The following is a 19795-nucleotide window of genomic DNA, read 5'->3' as shown; positions in this document are numbered from 1 at the left end:
GGACTGGAGGGAGCACCCTTTCTCTTAGGGGGTGAGGGAGCAGTTCAGTCTCCATGCCTAAAATCCTTTCACTTCTGACCTAATATTTTTTGTTGTTTTTATTTTTACAGACAAACTGGCTGAAAAATGTTGACCCATAAGATATTTATAAGAATGTCACCCTTGGGCTAAAAATGAAAAACAAACAGCCTTACTTTGGCACCGGCCTAACACCAATGGCACAAGACCACAAAAAGGTTGCTCAAGATATGTTTTAGCACTACTGTGAGAAATATGGTATTGAGAAAATAGTTTCCACGGTAACCCCATTTTGAATGTCATGGGTTGCGTCATTCTAATTTGAAACAGCAAAAACCCATCACACTTCAGCCTACCTTAGAAACTGCAGAAATAATTAGAAGTCCCTCTTTCGAAATAAAAGCTGCACGCAGTTTCAAGAGAAAAAAATACATTAGCATGTCAACAGTTCCTTTATGTAATGTTTTGAGGTTAAATAGAAGTGCAATATTTTAAAGTTAAATGAAACTTTAAATGTGGTGCTTAGAGAGAGATTATATATATATATAATCTTGCTACTAACAACCAAACGATCAAGATGGGCTGAATGGCCTCCTCTCATTTGTAAACTTTCTTATGTTCTTTATATATATATATATATATATATATATATATATATATATATATATATATATATATATATATATATATATACACACATACAGTACTGTGCAAAAGTTTTAGGCAGGTGTGAAAAAATGCTGTAAAGTAAGAATGCTTTCAAAAATAGACATGTTAATAGATTATATTTATCAACTAAATGCAAAGTGAGTGAACAGAAGAAAAATCTAAATCAAATCCATATTTGGTGTGACCACCCTTTGTCTTCAAAACAGCATCAATTCTTCTAGGTACACTTGCACAAAGTCAGGGATTTTGTAGGCATATAGTCAGGTGTATGATTAAACAATTATACCAAACAGGTGCTAATGATCATCAATTCAATATGTAGGTTGAAACACAATCATTAACTGAAACAGAAACAGCTGTGTAGGAGGAATAAAACTGGGTGAGGAACAGCCAAACTCAGCTAACAAGGTGAGGTTCGCTGAAGACAGTTTACTGTCAAAAGTCATACGCCATGGCAAGACTGAGCACAGCAACAAGACACAAGGTAGTTATACAGCATCAGCAAGGTCTCTCCCAGGCAGAAATTTCAAGGCAGACAGGGGTTTCCAGATGTGCTGTCCAAGCTCTTTTGAAGAAGCACAAAGAAACGGGCAACATTAAGGACCGTAGACGCAGTGGTCGGCCAAGGAAACTTACTGCAGCAGATGAAAGACACATCATGCTTACTTCCCTTCGCAATCGGAAGATGCCCAGCAGTGCCATCAGCTCAGAATTGGCAGAAAACAGTGGGACCCTGGTACACTTATCTACTGTCCGGAGAGGTCTGGTCAGAAGTGGCCTTCATGGAAGACTTGCGGCCAAAAAGCCATACCTCCAACGTGGAAACAAGGCCAAGCGACTCAACTATGCACGAAAACACAGGAACTGGGGTGCAGAAAAATGGCAGCAGGTGCTCTGGACTGATGAGTCAAAATTTGAAATATTTGGCTGTAGCAGAAGGCAGTTTGTTCGCCGGAGGTTGGAGAGCGGTATACGAATGAGTGTCTGCAGGCAACACTGAAGCATTGTGAAGGTTCCTTGCAAGTTCGGCGCTGCATTTCTGCAAATGGAGTTGGGGATTTGGTCAGAATTAATGGTCTCCTCAATGCTGAGAAGTACAGGCAGATACTTATCCATCATGCAATACCATCGGGGAGGCATCTGATTGGCCCCAAATTTATTCTGCAGCATGACAACGACCCCAAGCATACAGAGAAAGTCATTAAGAACTATCTTCAGCGTAAAGAAGAACAAGGAGTCCTGGAAGTGATGGTATGGCCCCCACAGAGCCCTGATCTCAACATCATCGAGTCTGTCTGGGATTACATGGAGAGAGAGAAGCAACAGAGGCTGCCTAAATCCACAGAAGAACTGTGGTTAGTTCTCCAAGATGTTTGGGCCAACCTACCTGCCGAGTTCCTTCGAAAACTGTGTGCAAGTGTACCTAGAAGAATTGATGCTGTTTTGAAGGCAAAGGGTGGTCACACCAAATATGGATTTGATTTAGATTTTTCTTCTGTTCACTCACTTTGCATTTAGTTAATTGATAAATATAATCTATTAACATGCCTATTTTTGAAAGCATTCTTACTTTACAGCATTTTTTCACACCTGCCTAAAACTTTTGCACAGTACTGTATATATATATATATATATATATATATATATATATATATATATATATATATATATATATATATATATATATATATATAATCTCACACATACTGCTGCACAATGAAAATCCAACAGTCTATGTTTTACATCAGTAGCTCAATGGGCACTTACATAATGTTATTTATATTTTAAATAGTGAACAAATAGGTTTGTTGATGGTTTGAGAAGCACTGTTCCTTGGGATAACAAAATATTGAGCTCAAGTCACGTGATTTCATAAAAACACCAGGTGCTCAGTATTTGTTATTTGAGTTGAGTTAAAATCACCAAAATGAGTTGATTAAGAATCTGTATAAATAGCCATTTGAAAAGACATGATTTTAAATATATATATAGCCCCTGAAGGTGCATTTGCTTCTGGCAAAAGTGTCTTTATAGAAGTAAAAGACATCTAGAGATTTGAATCAAATGTCCATCTATTTTGGTAACAATACAGTGCTGTGTACTACACATCCTGGCCAGGAGTGTCCACCCATTTTCTACGAGGTGTGAAGGAGCAGTTCAGTTACCATGCCTCAATCCTGCTCTGAATAGTGATAGGTCTTTCACAATAAAAAAGCCACTTTGGACTTCATGCTTGTCAGAGGGAAATAAATATTAGCGAAATACAAAAATCACAAATATCACAGCAGAATAAAATTACCTATAAATTGTTGCCCCTGGGTTACCTGTTGGCCACCCCTGTCTTATAAGAATGGCAATTACTGATGACAAATATTTCAGTAGAATAACATCTACATCAGACATACATCTCTGAATTATATAATGCAGGTGTGCAAGTACAATGTGTGTGTGTTACTGGGAGTCAGAATGGAATTTATTAAATATAAATATGTCACAAATCGATTAAAAAAAAGTAGCTTATAACTTTGACCTTTGACTGAAACCATAAAGGGGGATTTTAAATGTTTTTCTCTACCTCTGGTTTGTTCCATTGAAATAAGCAGTTTTAATTTAAAACACAGGCAGACGTCATACAAGGCCTGCGTCATCCACCGTTTAAAAAAAAAAAAAAAAAAAAAAAAAAAAAAAAAAAAAAAAAGGGGGCATCCGTCTACTAACCTTTCAACAAATTAATTTAACCAAAAACACGTCTGTGGGCTTCAGACACAAACACAGACATTTATACACTTGTTGACATTAGGGGTTGTTTATTGTGTTGATTTCAATTAAAAAACTCCATACTGTAAGAATGGTCTTTCAAGAAATTGAAACCAATAACTCCTTTTCATATGTTATGGGGATGGAGTATAATATAGTTGTGTGCAAATGTATAAAAACACCCCATTTTTTCTGTAGTTTTGTTTTGCATATGAAATCAAACTAATGTAACTGAAAATATTGGAAAATTGTCAAAATAGAGAAATTAGTGATATGTTCATGTTTGACTTTAATAGGCCACACACGCAATTCATTTAAAATAGTACAGAAAGGGAACACATAGCCACAAATGGTAAAACGCAGGAGGCTACTTATGTGCATGTGTCTTTATTGTGCAGTTACACCACGCTACCCCCAGTTTCACCTGATGAAAATTCAGCAACAAAGCGAACAAGACCAGCTACTGTAATGTAAAACACTTAATCATTAAACAGTTTTAGATACTTTGATGTATTTAAAAATAAATCTGTGATCTTTAGTTGCTGTTGTGCATTTTCATTTGCAAGTGAACTGTGACATTAGGGCCTTATCGAGTACTATATTGCGTTTTACGCAGTTCTGTGCATGGGTAACATTTTGATTTTGCTGTTGGGTCGTTAACGGGGAATTGTACATACTGCTAAAATACGCACCGGATTTTAAAGTATGTACTGTACTTATAACTACAGTACATCTAAATGGAAGCCTACTTATTTTAAAACACAGTCCTTTCAGCTATGTATTTTTAACATTGTGTTTTTTGTGTTCCCTGAAAGAAAGGACAAAGGTTTGGAATTGGGCAAAATGAAATAATCAGATATGTGTCACACTCTTTTAACTATCACTGAAGTCTGTATATTTATTATTATTATTTATTTCTTAGCAGACGCCCTTATCCAGGGCGACTTACAATTGTTACAAGATATCACATTATACATTATTTCACATTATACAGATATCACATTATTTTTACATACAATTACCCATTTATACAGTTGGGTTTTTACTGGAGCAATCTAGGTAAAGTACCTTGCTCAAGGGTACAACAGCAGTGTACCCCACTGGGGATTGAACCCACAACCCTCCGGTCAAGAGTCCAGAGCCCTAACCACTACTCCACACTGCTGCCCATGTATAGGATCGGATATGCGACTGCTAACTGTATTAAGAAAATAATAATAATATTAAAAGACTGTTCAATTAACAGATATCTCTACATGTTATATAACCATATTGCTTAATGATTGACATTGTACATGTTGTGGAAAGTGTTAAAATAAAACAAACAGTACAAATTATAAGAATTCCTTTACCTGTAAATATATTACACACAGTACTGAACTGGGCAGAAGAGCACAGCACACAATGAGACAGGTTACTAAGGGGGCTGTTTGGATAACAGAGGTATGAAGATAATCTGGACAGGTTTTAAGGTAACACATTCTTGTGGGGGGCACCACAATGGAATTGACCTTCAGCACAGGAAGTGACATGAAACTGCAGGTTATTGGTGAACAGCTATGCAATATATGAAGTCCTAGCCCACATAAAGCAGTTGACATTGTTATGTCAAAGCAGTAATGATATCTTTCCCAACACGTTTTCTAAGAATTCTTGGTGCGTTTGTAAAAATGCAGGCTGTGGGCTCCCATATTGAAGCACCAGTACCTGGTTGAAAATGAAAACAAAAACACAACAAACACGGCTTTAGGTATAAATACAGTAAAAGCCTTTCAATATATCTCTTCAAAAGAGACTGAAGAATAAATATAAACCGAGATAACCAAGTATTGACAATAAGCAGAGTTAATTACCCAATAACCAGGAAAAATAAGCAACACAGTGCAAGTGTTGAGACAACAAATAGGCCTGTTTTGCAGTAAATCTCTAAATACAGTATATTGCAGTGATTACAATACTGTTCTGTAATCACATTTCTGCTCAGTCTACTGCACTGCACATGTGCAACACATTGTAATACTTAGAAAGCAGACAGCCATCTTTAACTACACCTCACCCAGACCGGCCAGCTCAGCTATACCTGGGAATAGGCACTGGCATGAATGACTGAATGGATCCCTTGAGACCTTGCTGATTCTATGCAAAAGGTAGCCCAAGGTCCTAATGAAGTGGCTAGACAGTTTAAAGGAAAGTGCATGCTGCTCTAGTAGCAAAGCTGGTGCATTTTTCTGCTCAAGAAAAGGGTGTCGGTTCTGTGGTTAGTAAAACAGATGATATGCGTCACTTGTTAGACCACTGATAGATCTAACATTGAATCTACAGCCGCAGTGGGGGATATCACTAACATACTAAATGTTCAGGTGGTTTTTTATTTTGGACTAATGTCGACTGGCTAATGGTAAGCTCATTTCATTCAAAGAAAGGCTGCCTGACCTTCCCCCTAAAACCCTACTTTGATCATAACCTCCTGAAATGGCAGTCTGAATGAAACGGGTTAACAGGAAGTCAGCGGGTGTTCTGTGAGGTTTGAAAGTCAGAAGAGGAAGTCAAATAGAAATGCAGCTTTTGTGTCTGTCGGGTGCGACAGGAAATGATGCGTGGGGGGGGGGGGGGGGGCTGTGGTACTTTGTTTCCATGGAAACTGCAGTCTGAGAAAGAACATGCTGTACCTGTCATAAAGTTTGTACAGTATATATCTCTATATAGATAGACATGCTTTCAAATGTGTGGTTTAGTCAAGTAGTAAAATATATTTTAAAGACCCACTTCCCCAACCCACATACAAACAACAACTATTGTCAGTGAAGTAGCGCAGAGTCTTGGGTTTTATCATGTATGAGTCATAGACTGGATTTTACATACATAAGAATTTCATTCAAAATGTGGGCCCTTCTGCCCAGTTGTCAAAAAGTAGAAAATCATATCATACAGATGTCCTACTTTTGCAAGACAACAAGACAAGACACCTAGGATTAATATAGTAGATTTGTTGTTCTGTCGGGTTAAATGATTAAACTGATGTATATAATTGTTTCTGTTATTTAAAACATAGTTTTGTTGTTACTTGACTCTAAAAATACCTTTTAATATCATTGAGCAAATAAGGTGCCAGCATTTGACTTGATCAGGAGTTTACCAATAACTTAGCAAAATAACACTTAAAACACAAATAACAAATGTTCCTGTTTCACAAATACAAGAAAACTCATTGTTGTTATGTGTGCTATATTGTGCTACTATACAATTGGATGGAAACATCCAGTGCTGTGCAGCATACATGAAATCTTCTAATTGTATGCTTTATTCCCCAAAGTGATATGAATCTGTAGATCAGATCTATGATGAATACAGAGATTAGCTGTAGTATGTTAGTAACTTAAAGGTTATTATGAGCAGCCCTGTCCCATTAACTCCTGTTATATTCATTCCAATGCTGTGGAAATTAGTGGAGGGCAGCATTAACAGGACTAATCAGAATAGGTTGACTGCTAGATTAAATAGGGTTATAATAATTTATTTTTTTGGGTTAATGTACCTTTAAGACTCCCTGGACATTAGCATTTGACCAAACTGAAAGAGGAAGTCTTTGAGCCAATGCTGGGGTGCGGAGGAAACAGCCAACAATGCAAACAGGAATTGGGCAAGGCACCTTCGTGCAAAGAGCTCTGCAGCACTTAAAATACATACACAGATATGCATATGTACGTCGAGCATGCTGTTTACTGTATTAGATTGCATCTTAGAACAACACGTATCAAGGGCTTCAGTGGCAAGACAGTAGAGGCGGAACTATGGCTATGAATTTAGAAGCTCAGTTGTATCTGAAATGAGACAAGGCTGTGTATCGCACATTTTATATGTCGAAGGTACTCATACACCCTAATCCAGGGGTCTCTAATCCCAATCCTGGAGGGTCTCCTGGTTTTCATTTCAACCGAGCTCAGTCACTTCATTGCACTACTTGTTGGCTTAATTAGTCATGATTAACTTGTGTTCCAGATCTTTAGCCATTGATAAAGACACCTATAAAACCTGCAGGATTGTGGATCTCCAGGACCTGGATTGGAGACCCTGATCCAAGCTATTTCATGGTACAATATCAGGTCCATTGATATCGTACCATGAAATAGCTTAGATGAGACTACGCATGAGTCTGCAGCAGCAGTTGTAATGCACAGTTCTCCCTCAGGTCTCTAAGTCACTTTGGTTAAAAGCTTCTACTAAATGACTAATCAAATGCATTGTGTTGCCACTGCTGACAATGTAATTTGATAAACATTGAATATGTCCTTCCATTCAACCATCTGTCACATATGGTGAATATTACTATTAAAATATTAATATTTAAACTAGAGGTTGGCACAGGTAGAAAATCCGGAACCAGTACGGTAAAATCGAAAGAATAACAATAATAATAATAATAGTAATAATAATAATACATCTCAGTTCAAATACTTGCGACATTTATTAGCCATGTTCCACTGTTGTTGTTGTTGGTGGTGTTGTTAACATGGCTGTTATGTTCAGTTTTAAAACGAATGCAGTAGTATACCACTGCTATTACTTTACTGTTACAATAGCTACCCTAAATTCAGCCAGCTGGGTTTTGATGGCAGTCACAAGAGTTAGTGGGACGCGTGCGTCTGTTTCATTGTAACAATGTGCCATTCCTGATCACTAAATTCTGTCTTGTGAATACGTAACAATTACATCCAAGCAAAGCATTAGGTGGAATTTCTTTACCAAGCAGGTCAAAACAGAATTTGCAAACTCTGCCAAGGAAATATTTCATTCAAAAGGAGGAATCACACTTACTTAATGTTCTCCACATTATTTTATTTATTTGCTTATTTATTTTTAAAAAGGATAATTATTTGATATTTTTTTAATTAATTAATATTGTATTAGTACAGTAGTATGCAAAGAGAAAACAGATTCAAATTCACTTTTTTTTTTGTTACATTTTACGAAGCAGTCATTTTGATTGGTTCTAACTGCAATTACACAAATAGATATATATTTTTTTCAAATGTGGCTTCCTAAGCTGTTCTTCAGTTCTAGTTGCCCAAAAACATGTAAATGTAGGTTGAATCACCCAGTGTCTTTATAGCAGTTACAGCCAGCACCATCTGCTTCAGTGGTTTTCAACCTTTTCATTTCAAGTACCAGTGTTTGCAGCAGGGACCACCAGATGTGTCTGTAGCTATGTGCATGCACACTATGTAAACGGCTGTTGTAAAACAAAAGACCTACACCATTACAACTGGTTTTCTCAATGAAAATGTGACGACATCAACTAATTAGTTGACAACAGAAGTTCACCACAATCAACACAGAGTGGCTGCTTTGGGTCCCCATCAGTAACTTTGAAAGTTCACAACAAATACCTCTCGTCATAATTTCTGTTGATTCAGTGGTGCAAATGGATTGATATATTACAACAGTGCGATAAAGGGAGTTAATGGTTGTGGAATCATACCCTATGCACCACTTGCAAGTCTGTCACGGACCAGTACTGGTACGCGTATCACAGGTTCAAAAACACTGCTTCAGTTCAGAACTCTGCAGAATGATATCCAAATTAGCTGTTTCGCAAGAAGGCCTGGGCTCTAAGCTTACTTTTTACTGTTCATTCAGAAATGGGACCAGCGAGAAGAACATCATCTCTACAGTAACAGGTTTTCCAAGCTTAGCAAATACTGCCATCTGGTGGATTTATTTATTTTTTCTTCTGAAACTGGAGACGTCAAGAAACACAAAAACCAAATACAGTTTAAGCATCATGAACAAAATCAGTTCATTGGTTTAAAACAAAGAACATTTAACAATCCTTTAAATGAACACAATCTCACTGTGTTATATATATATATATATATATATATATATATATATATATATGTGAATAAACGTGATATTCTGCAACATAATAAATAATAATAATAATAATAATAATAATAATAATAATAATAATAATAATAATAATAATAATAATAATAATAATAAACACATCGCTACCTTACATAAATAGTATGTTACTGTCATCGTCTTAAAAGCTATCGATACTACAGTACTGGTGTAAAACCTTTGAAATAATTATTTAACATTTATGCTAGAATGTATATATTTATTTATTTATATTTATTTTATAAACCAGAAAAAGAGTAGAAACCGTAGTAGTGTAACCTATTGTTAATCACAGTAGGCCTAATATGAGGTTCACTGAACTGTAAATATAAATTAAAGTGTTATGTAATTTTCTGTTGGTGACATTTCCAAATGGAATACAGAGGGGAGGGGGTACTGATTTTTATTCAAAAACGTTATTAATTAAAAGTGCTTGCCTGGTCCTATTTTAAGCACATTTTAATTAGCGTGTTGATAGCCACGCACAAATGGCTAAGAAGCGACTGTTAATTACACCATTCGAGATACTCGATTTGAGGTGGAAAGCCGCTATAATTCAATCAGTCCTTCTGAGAAATCTGGGCTTGCAGCAGTTGAGATCCATCTTTGACTGTCATCAAAGAGTTTACCGCAACGGGCAAACTTCTCTTCCAAACCAAACCAAACGCCCCGTTTAGAATATCGTTTTTGCACCTCAATTCTAACGTGTGACTGGCAGTCACGTGTTAACATCTCTGCACCCACGCAGTGTCATGTCTATAATAAAACCGCAATTTCCTTTTTTTTATTTCAGTTTTTCTTCCTGGCTTATAAAACCTTTTGGAGATTTATAACCTCCTCGTACTGCTGTCATAACGTTAATAGCCACTTTCAAGGTGGGGGAAGTTTGGGAAGTAGCTGTGCTGTCAACAGAATGGACACTATGGAAGAATGTAAGCCCCAAATGAATTATATTTTAATGTATAATTTAACGTGCTTGTGGGGGACACAAAACACGTAGCTTTGTGTACCACGTTACATTTTCATTGAAAAAAAAATAAGAGTACGTCATCACAATATCATATTATACAGGCCAGTTAGAAATGCTCCAAAAAATTACAAAAGTAGTCTGTCCTCAAATGAGGGCAATGGCACTTAATGGGTTAATGGAGGAAAACTATAGACTGACCCCTTTATTCAATAAAAGAAGCACTGTCATTCTTATAACAACAACAATACGTTTAAGTCGCTATACATCAGTTTGGTAAAGTTAACTTTACACCATACAATTAGGCCTAGTCTATTTTACAAGTTCTCAAAGGAAACAATTGCGGTTTCTTCACTTACGTAACTTTGGACAGCTGGTACATTTTTGAGGACGGGGGCTTTTCTGTTGCAACTGTTCAAAGCATTACGAGCGTCTGTGCAAAATAAAAAAAGACAACAAAAAATTATTGCCAAGTCATATTGCATATTCCTATCTCCTTTCAAAAGCTTAGTTCAGACAGCGAAATGTAGAAGAAAAAAATAAACTACTGTTTTTTTAATTAAACTACTATACCCCACATCTCAGAAAATTGCTTTCTCAGATGATACTGTGTGGATTACATAGTTAAAACTCACCCGGGCTGTCAAACAGCTCCCCATTGTGACGCGGAGAATCTCTCACATCCCTCAGTGAGCGCGCACAAAAGGCAGCCACATTCTCCGAGGGAGCCCTTTGGTAGCGGAGCAGATGGTCGCATTCATTAAGACAGCGGGTCAACATTTGGTCACAATAAAAAACAGGGCTCTTTTAAACACCCGCAACAAGTTTCACTTCACTACACCACTGTACAGAGTGCTAATAACGGGTTCAGAGCCTCAAAGTTATAGTAAAATATTGGAATATTCTAATCCTTTGTTAACGTTACGCTAGAGTTACAAATAAAATATTACTACTAAGTTTAAATATATTCTAAATAGAATGTACTGTAGCGCTATACACACACACAAATATATATAGTACATGTTTATCAGAAGACATGCTTTGTTGACTATCCAGATGGTTTACATTCCCCAAATGGACATATACCTCCTTAATATCGCCAGATTTCTATACTCTCGGATGTAGTAACTAAGTTTTATCAATCACAAAGTGGTTCTTGTGTGTCGCATGTGTTCGTATTGATGACCTCAATAACTTTGGTGAGGAAAGTCCTTACCAAGTGTCATCACAATTGGATAAGCGTTAAAGCTCTAGTGTGACATGCCTAGATACAGGTGCCTATTTATCTCATTTGTATATTTACTAAGGATGAATGCAACTCTACTGCAACCTTCAATTATACTTTCAAATCCGTTTCCAAAATGTCAAGTGGAACCACACAGGAAGTAAACAGGATTATGTGATGTACACAATACCGGTTTCTTTATCTGCTGCAGCAGTAAACATCTGAAACCTGGTCTTGTTAATCCAGGCACCACAAATACAAAAAACAACAAAAGCATTGCAGGGCTAAGACCCTTCTGTTGGATCACGAATCAGCTAATAAAAACACAGGAGCAAGCAGGTTATTCTTTTGCTGTCTATCAGGTTTCAAGTTTTATTGTTCCAAATCAGAGAAAAGACTTCAAGTATCTGTTTTTGCCCCCCCCCCCCCTCCATTCTCCTCCTTTCCTATCTGAATACTATCTTAGAATCTGAATAGTACCCCTCACCCCCCACAACTCAAAACTCTTTCATGTTGAAACCGTCTGGATCTTTCAACTATTTTTGCTAGGACTCTGACTCTGTTTCACTATCCATAGTTATGTTATTAATCAATGCATTGAAAACACTTAATCAAAAGCAAATTAACAATCAGATTCATTGATAAATAAAACAGCCCTTTAGGTGTGCTATTTAAACTGCTTATTTTTTTGTTAAGATTATTCGTAGATTAAACTGTATTCCTTTGTATTAGGTATATATACACCTATGAAAATTGAGATTTGAAACATTTGAACTGGCAATGAATGTGTTATTGAAATGTTTTGTTGATTACTGAAGTTGTTAAGGAAATAGTTCTACAAATGTTACTTGCCATGCCCTTCCATTCTCTCTATACGGCGGTTTGAAAGAAGCACAATTTTCAAAAAGGATATCCGGTACTGCACCAAGGTTAAAGAAACTGCTTTCAAAAAGTCTGTTATTTCACCTTCTGTAATCTAGTATAGAAACAGATATCATAAAAGTGACCATTTTGTTAAATGTGTTTCTTTCAAAACTGCACATTTGTGACACTGACATAGCAATTGGAAGCTCACACAACTTACAGAATTATTTTGTTCTCTAAGAGTCTGCAATAACACTGGAAGCCATCCATACCAATTACATGTTATTCATACGTGGCTAAAAAAGTTCCACGTCACGTTATAAATTCCCCTTGAACATTTATGCTAGATCTAGTCAAAACAAGACTTAGTGTGAACTATTGCCATAGCCTACAAACCATTACAACCACTTTGTAAAATGAAAACAGTACTTTCTTCTCCCGTTTGGCTTCTCTTCACTGATGACTGATGATTAGTGATCTCGTCTTACCTACAGAAAACCCCCCCCCCCCCCCCCTCCCCCTCCTCCCCTCGCACCCTCCTGGCCGCAGTGCCTCAAGGCAAAGTGTAGCAAAAACCTAGTGAGGCATTAAAAAAGTAAAGCATGGTTTAAAATAATTAAGCAGGGTGTACCACCTGGGCTACTTTATGAAAATATGGTTTTGCCAACATAAGCTGAAAGACAAATACATAACATTTTTTTATTAAGTTCAAAATCTTTGCAAGGATGACATTCAAAATACCACTTGTTTGAGTAACAAATACAGCACAAGTATAGTTATTCTCTGGAATAACTATAGTTACCTCCAGGCGACAATGTCCTCAGCCTGTGGCTCTGGGCATTATAGCCCCCCCCCCCTCCCCCACTGTTGGTAACTAGTTTTTGGGGGCCATAGTTTCCCACTATTAGCCTCCTCTCCAGTCCATATTTACTATATATATTTGAAAAATATACAAACGTAGCATTTGTCTGAAATGTCCAGAAATATTTTTTTGTAATTATTTAAACCTTGTGTACAGGCAAAAAAATAAAATATTTATATATCGTATTTATAAGGATGAATACCATACCAAAAATGCCACTAGCCTGGTTTAGGTTTCCCTCTGACCTTATTGTAACTAAAATCAGTTATACATTTTATTAAAAAAAACAAAAAAAAAACAAAAAACAAAAAAAACAGCTGTACGTGTTTGTTACAAAGACGAGTGTATGCGATAGTTACCATATTGTTGATGTTTACAGTAACATCCCCCTCCCAAAAAGAGACACAGCATAGAGTGTTTGACTTCACAACATTTTTTATTTGTAGTACAAAACTATTGAAAAACCCATCAAATAATATATTAACTTAATACAAAAATCAACCAAACATAAAAACTGAAAGTCTTCTATAAATACACAAATTAAAATAAATTAAGATAACAAAAAAGAAATTAAGTTACTGAAGCTTTTTTTTCCCCCCCCCCGTCACACTATGAACAGAGTACACATTTCTGACAACCAAGTAGCTTACATTTTGTGAACCAGCAATTGTATTGCAGAACTAAACATTAATAAACACACACGTAAACTTAGAAAAAGAATTATAACCAAACTCTATAGACAACACTTTGTAGGGGGGGGGGGGGGGGTCAATTTAATCTCCTTTACAATAATTTAGCATCGGTTACTAAATGACATCCCTACATCATATAAATTTTAATCATAACACTTTTTTCATTTGATTTGAACATCAGATTTTCAAAGGACATAAGTAGATAAGTGGTCAGGGCTCCAACTGATAAACTCATCATACAAACTACAGTAATAAAAGCAATCAGGCACTCCTTTAATATGGGTCATCCATAACTCTGAACACTTAACCAGAAGATATAGCCCTACTTAAGACACACGGCATTGTTTCTTTCTAGTACAACTGTAAATCATATACATTAATATTTATAATGTAATAGGACTCCACTAAAATATAACACGGATGCCATTTGTGGCAGTCTTAAAACATACTATATATAGTTTTTTTTTTATATAAAAAAAAGAGGCCTGATTTACCAGCCAATTTCTCATTTAAAACTATCTGCAATTAGCAACCCAAATTAAATGCGATCCCCCACCATCCTCTTTCCTCCTTTTTAGAATCACTTTAAAAAGACCCCCACAATCTGCCACCACTAAGGTTAAAACTGCAAAAAAAGCTAAGAGCTGTCAAGAATAAAGGGCAACTTTGTGAGTCTTCAGGTCAGAGGTCTTTAAAAAGAAAAAGAAGATTCCAATAGCAATAAAAACAGGCATTAAAAACTTTGGCTGCATTAAACAGCTGCTCTCCCAAAGTTTAAAACACAGCTGGTTTGAATTTTGACCGATGCACCAGGTTACTGGGAGGGAGTATGATTAAAACATTATCGCCTCAGAGCTATATTCTGAAGTGTTTGGGGTGCAGAAAACAAACAAACAAAAAAAACCTCTCTTCACCCCACAAAAATGTAACGCAAAAATGCCCAACAACTCCAAAAAAAAAAAACACAAAGCAGGGCTATTTTATTGCTTTTCCCCTACTACACAGTAGAAAAATTAAGACTGGAATGCCGCTAGAGGGGTGGAAAGTAGCCTAAAAATACATAAAAAAGGGGAGGTATACAACAGTATACAGTGCCAGTTTTAACAAAATAGTTTTCAATTGGTAGTCTCTGGAGTTCACATACTATACGCAAAGGAATGGCGGTGCCTAACAGAAAAATGAAGCACAAACGTCATCTGGCACAGAAAGCTGGCTGAAAATGGGCAGTCGTCGTCCGAAAGCCTCGAATACAGGCGACTCGGAGCCGCTGAGACTGCTGGCGGAGCTGCTGTAACCTCCTTCGTGATCGGAGAGAGAGCTGGAAGACAGGCTCCTTGATCGGAGAGCCAGGCTGGCTGGAAAAGGCTGGATGGGAGACTGGCTTCCGCTGGAGGAAGAGGGGAAGGTAGTGGGAGCTTTTGCAAAAGAGGAAGAGGTGGGAGAATCGTGCCTGCAGAAGGAGCGGCTGGAGTCGGAAGAAAGTAGAAATTGAGGCCCAGGCTCCAGGCCTGGTTCAATAAAGATGGGGAAAGAATCAGTCTTCGGGAAGGGAGGGGAAAGGAGTTCTGGGATGCCTGTGGAAGGAGGAGGGGAGGTGGAAGCCACTCTGGAGAAAGGGAAAGAGGTCGCCTTAGGGTGTGGCGCAGAGGGGAAACCAGCAAAACTAATGCTTTGTCTCAGCAGTGGAGGCCTTCGGTTTTTGGGAGCCTGTTGCTGTGGAGGCCGGTCCAGCAGCTCCTCTTCTGCGTTGTGGACAAAGTGGCACCGGATGCCGTAAGGGCAGAAACCTATGGTGTGGAACGTGCGACAAAACTCAGTCTTGTATTTAGGGTGTCGGTTGAGGCCTCGGATCTCATTGTAACCGTGTGCGAACTGGCACTTGGCACCATACTTGCAGTTACCGCTCTCTTCAAATGTCCGGCACATTTCCGTCTTGTAGCGGGATGAACTGGGAGTGGTGGCGGTGGCGACCGCTGTGTCTGCTGGATCAGGAGCCACCGCTTGCTTGGTAAGGCTAGAGTCAGAAGCTGCCCACCCCAAGCTGCCAGAGTCACTTTCAATCATGCTAATGGAACGGTCCATCCAGAATGGAATCTTGCTCAAACCTGGTGGTGGAGGCTGTTCTGTTAACCGGGACCACTTGCTGGATTGGAGACACAATCCAACATCAGTTATTAGACTATCACGGTCAGTGTTGAATGCATTGCCCCCCAAGGTATGAGGGGAGACAGACTGGCTGTTCTTGAACCCCACCAGTTTTGTTGTCGGCACCATTGGCCTTGGAGCATCTTTCAGGTCAAGATTCAGAAAGTTCTATTTAAAAAAAAAAAAGAGGGGGGGGGGGGGGGGGAGAGGCATAAAAAGAATCGTTAGTATTACAGTGCATTCCAAAACTACAACCAGCTCCAAGGGATGTATGCTGTGTTTTAAAACAATAGACCTATTTAGTTTAAAAGCAAAAACTGTAATTTGCATTGGTTTCTACAAACCTATTAACATGCAATTAATGTATGTCTAGTTACAGGAAAACAGTAGATTCTCTATTTAGGCAAGTAAAAAAAGAAAGAAAAAAGGCACATAAGGGTTCTCTTTTAGTAACTGCCTTACATTTTCTAAACTAAAGTGGGGGATAGTAATTATTCTGAACAAAGTCTGTAAACCCCCTGGAGCCTTTAAGAATTCTGCACTTTGACCTTTCAGTTTAGGAGGAACAAAACCAGAAGTCGGTTATGAGAGAGGGGGTGGGGTGTGGACTAGAGCTGTAGGGTCTTTGGTTCATTTAAAGCTTAGTTATCCATCCTGTCATCAATGCCACATTGGATAGAGAAGTTTAGCTCCCATTATTAAAATGGTCAGCCATAGTCTCCAGTGGAATCAGAACAAACGGTGCTGCGTGCACAACATGACCAGAAAACGACATTAATTTAATGGGGAATCCATTTCCTTTCTTCATAACCTGTTATCATATACTGTGAGATACCGTACCCAACTGTGAATTATTTTAGTCAGCCGTGACATTTTGCAAAAGTTGCCTTGATTTATTGACTTAAGTACAGACCTGTTCATAGTGCGTGTTGCATTATAAAACATAATGCAATCATCGCCACATATCTGTTTTATGTCGAGCTTTGTTCTAAAAAATCGTTGTTTCTGCTGTCCTGTATCTGTAAAACGAGACTTAAACCGCCAATGATAAAATTGTGTTTACACCACACTCATTGACGTAAATTAACATCCATCCGTTTGCTGCCCGAGTCAGCTTTGCAAAAGACATTTACCCAAGTTTGCTGATAAGAAAAGTTTCAAGCTTTTTCTACAGATTTTCCCACACATGCAATACTGCGCGTTTTACTTAATTCGGATGATGAGCAATTTAAGACTGCATTTTTAAGTTAGAGTCGTGGTATGAATCATACACACAAGGTAGGTGTATTATCCCTAAAATGTTTAAAAAAAAAAAAAAAGTTTTGGCTGCACGAGATTTGCACTTTTAATTTTTATTACTTGCACGATCCCGATATTGTCGCAACTAAATACTATAATGCACTACAATTTATAATGCGTGCAATGCAGCCAGTTGAACTAATTTACATGTCTAATTCAATTTAAATCACTTTAGATTACGTATGCCACTAACTAGCTGATTAAATCTAAATCGGTATAAAAATATGTTTTTGGCAATTGTGGTAATAGGAATAAAACGTACAAACGCCGGTCCTATCTGGTAGTGTGCTAGCATCGTGTTTAATGCACTGTACAGTTGGTACATTCCTGCGTGCCCCGCTCAAACGTGACCGAATATAAAAAAAATAAAAAAATAAATCATTAAATGACAACTTGTACTAAAAGTATACTAACCACGTTGAAAACGAAAGCAAACAATTACCTAACATTTAAAAGATATGCAAATTGTAATAGCAGAGATACCTAATCTCTGCATACAAAAAACAAAACCAAAACGTAAAACCACTACTACGCACATCACACAACATCGATGTGTGACTTCCTTGCAAACACTTTGAGGAGTTCCATTAAAATTATATTATATATATATCACTTTGCTTCAACGATATCTCCAATCGCTTACCTTGCACAAAACTTCATCCAGCTCAAGAAAGGGAGTCAGTACGTAAGACGGCATTTTAGCCAAATCCCGGTTGTTGGTTGTATTTTTATTTTTTTTTTGCACCCAACCAATGCAATTTCTTTTGGGCGTAATGTAACTCAAGTGTGTGTGTGTGGCTCCAAGTTTGCAAGCAGCACTACAAACTTCTTGCAGTGTAGCAACGCACACGTGTATTTAAGCATGTACTCTGCTCCATCGCCACGCCTTTTACGAGCTCTCGTTGCTGCTCCGCATTGGCAGAAGGAGCTAAAAAGAATACCGAAACAGAACAAGGGGCACGTGTTGGTTTGGTTTAAAAAAAAAAAAAAAAAAGTCTCAAGGCTCTTGTATAAGTATTGTACTATATTGTAATGGTTTGTGTTTATCATGCAAGCAGCTCAGTACGCAAACTGTAGATACAATTCAACACAAAACTAGTCGTTAAATACACATTTAGACCAACGATTAACACCAGCATTTAAGAATTATAATCTCGGATATCCGTATGTTATCTCTGAAATACTTCCTAAATGTATTTATGTTTTATATAAATCTATGACAAATGGTGTATGAATATATTCAAAGTTAAATCTGAACCGCTTACTTCACAACAGGATAAACATTCAAAGTTGATCTGAATATATATATATATATATATATATATATATATATATATATATATATATATATATATATATAAAACAAATACTTTTTTATCGATATAAGATTTTATTTTGTAAAACAAAGGGGTCGAGTCGTTTACCTTAAGTGTCCCCTCTACTTGCTTGCAAAGGCGGAAACTACCGCGGTCCCCTGAAATCTAGCCATCATGGAAAAAGACTAAAGCTTGTTAATTGTTAGCCTGCGGTTAAAGTTTGTTTTTAAATAGATAAGTGTAAGGTAAAACGTTGACTCGGTAAAGCTAGGTCCTGGTCGTATTTACGTCTCACGATTTACGGATTACCATTTGCACCTGTTTTGCAATCAATAGTCCCCCTGGGCAAAATCCTCCTAACAGCGGTTGGTAGGCTATAGTTGCAAATCTTTTGTCTGGTTGTTGCTCTCGCCATTCTCAGCTACCGTGCAAGTGACGCGCATTGTCTCAGGACTGTATGATTCTTCACACTTTGAAACGTTTTGTTTGCAACAGTGCGTTTTGTTTTGTCACATCGTTAATTTGTCAAAAGACAACGTGACAGCTTTTGGGTGGGTGGGGGTATACGGCTGACGTAAAATAATTTCCCGAGTATTACAACACGGACGTTGAATGTTTAAAATCATAACACACTAAACTTACGTGCGCATTTCAATTTTTTTTTTTTTTTTTTTTTTTTTTTTTACAGTAGGCCTAGTTGTTTCTTCTAATGTTTATTTGCAACTTTAAAATGATTGTAGGTGACCACATGGCTCCGTGTTCAGCGGGACAGTTTGGGATAGTTCCGGCTTTTTAACTCGCAACCCAATGCACTCTGGTAAGCGTAGTCCTGCTTCTGAGACAGGTAAAACGTGAGTTGAAAAGCCTGAACTATTATTGGATATATAGATGAGTAATAGATGAGTGTGTGCCTTGCCACCATTGGTAAGTTTCAGTACATTGATCAATGTTCCAGTGTTTGTATTAAGTGTCCACACCTTAGAGCTTACTGTAATCTAGTTTTACATATCTCAATGTGCCTGGCAACTATCTCACACACGAACCAAATGCAATCAAACCCATAGTACTGTATACTTA

General features: G+C 37.5%; 1 protein-coding gene across 2 annotated transcripts; it reads right to left on the bottom strand.

Annotated features, from left to right (window-relative positions):
* Positions 1-13676: 13676 nt before the first annotated feature.
* Positions 13677-19321, bottom strand: LOC117415045 (mRNA decay activator protein ZFP36L1-like). 2 transcript variants are annotated; one of them, XM_034024974.3, is made up of 3 exons: positions 18827-19321; positions 18046-18330; positions 13677-16271 (listed from the first exon to the last, which is right to left on the bottom strand). In XM_034024974.3, exons 2-3 carry the CDS (start codon positions 18097-18099, stop codon positions 15126-15128), a joined length of 1200 nt encoding a protein of 399 aa, XP_033880865.3. In that variant the 5' UTR covers positions 18100-18330; positions 18827-19321; the 3' UTR covers positions 13677-15125. The 2 variants fall into 2 exon arrangements, with proteins under 2 accessions (XP_033880865.3, XP_058882651.1); XM_059026668.1 differs by lacking the exon at positions 18046-18330 and having other exon boundaries at positions 18827-19319.
* Positions 19322-19795: the final 474 nt, after the last annotated feature.

Source organism: Acipenser ruthenus, chromosome 7 (assembly GCF_902713425.1).
Source record: "Acipenser ruthenus chromosome 7, fAciRut3.2 maternal haplotype, whole genome shotgun sequence".
Classification (NCBI taxonomy): domain Eukaryota; kingdom Metazoa; phylum Chordata; class Actinopteri; order Acipenseriformes; family Acipenseridae; genus Acipenser; species Acipenser ruthenus.
The sequence above is the reverse complement of the archived record's forward strand: the minus strand, read 5'-3'. Positions and strand labels throughout refer to the sequence as shown.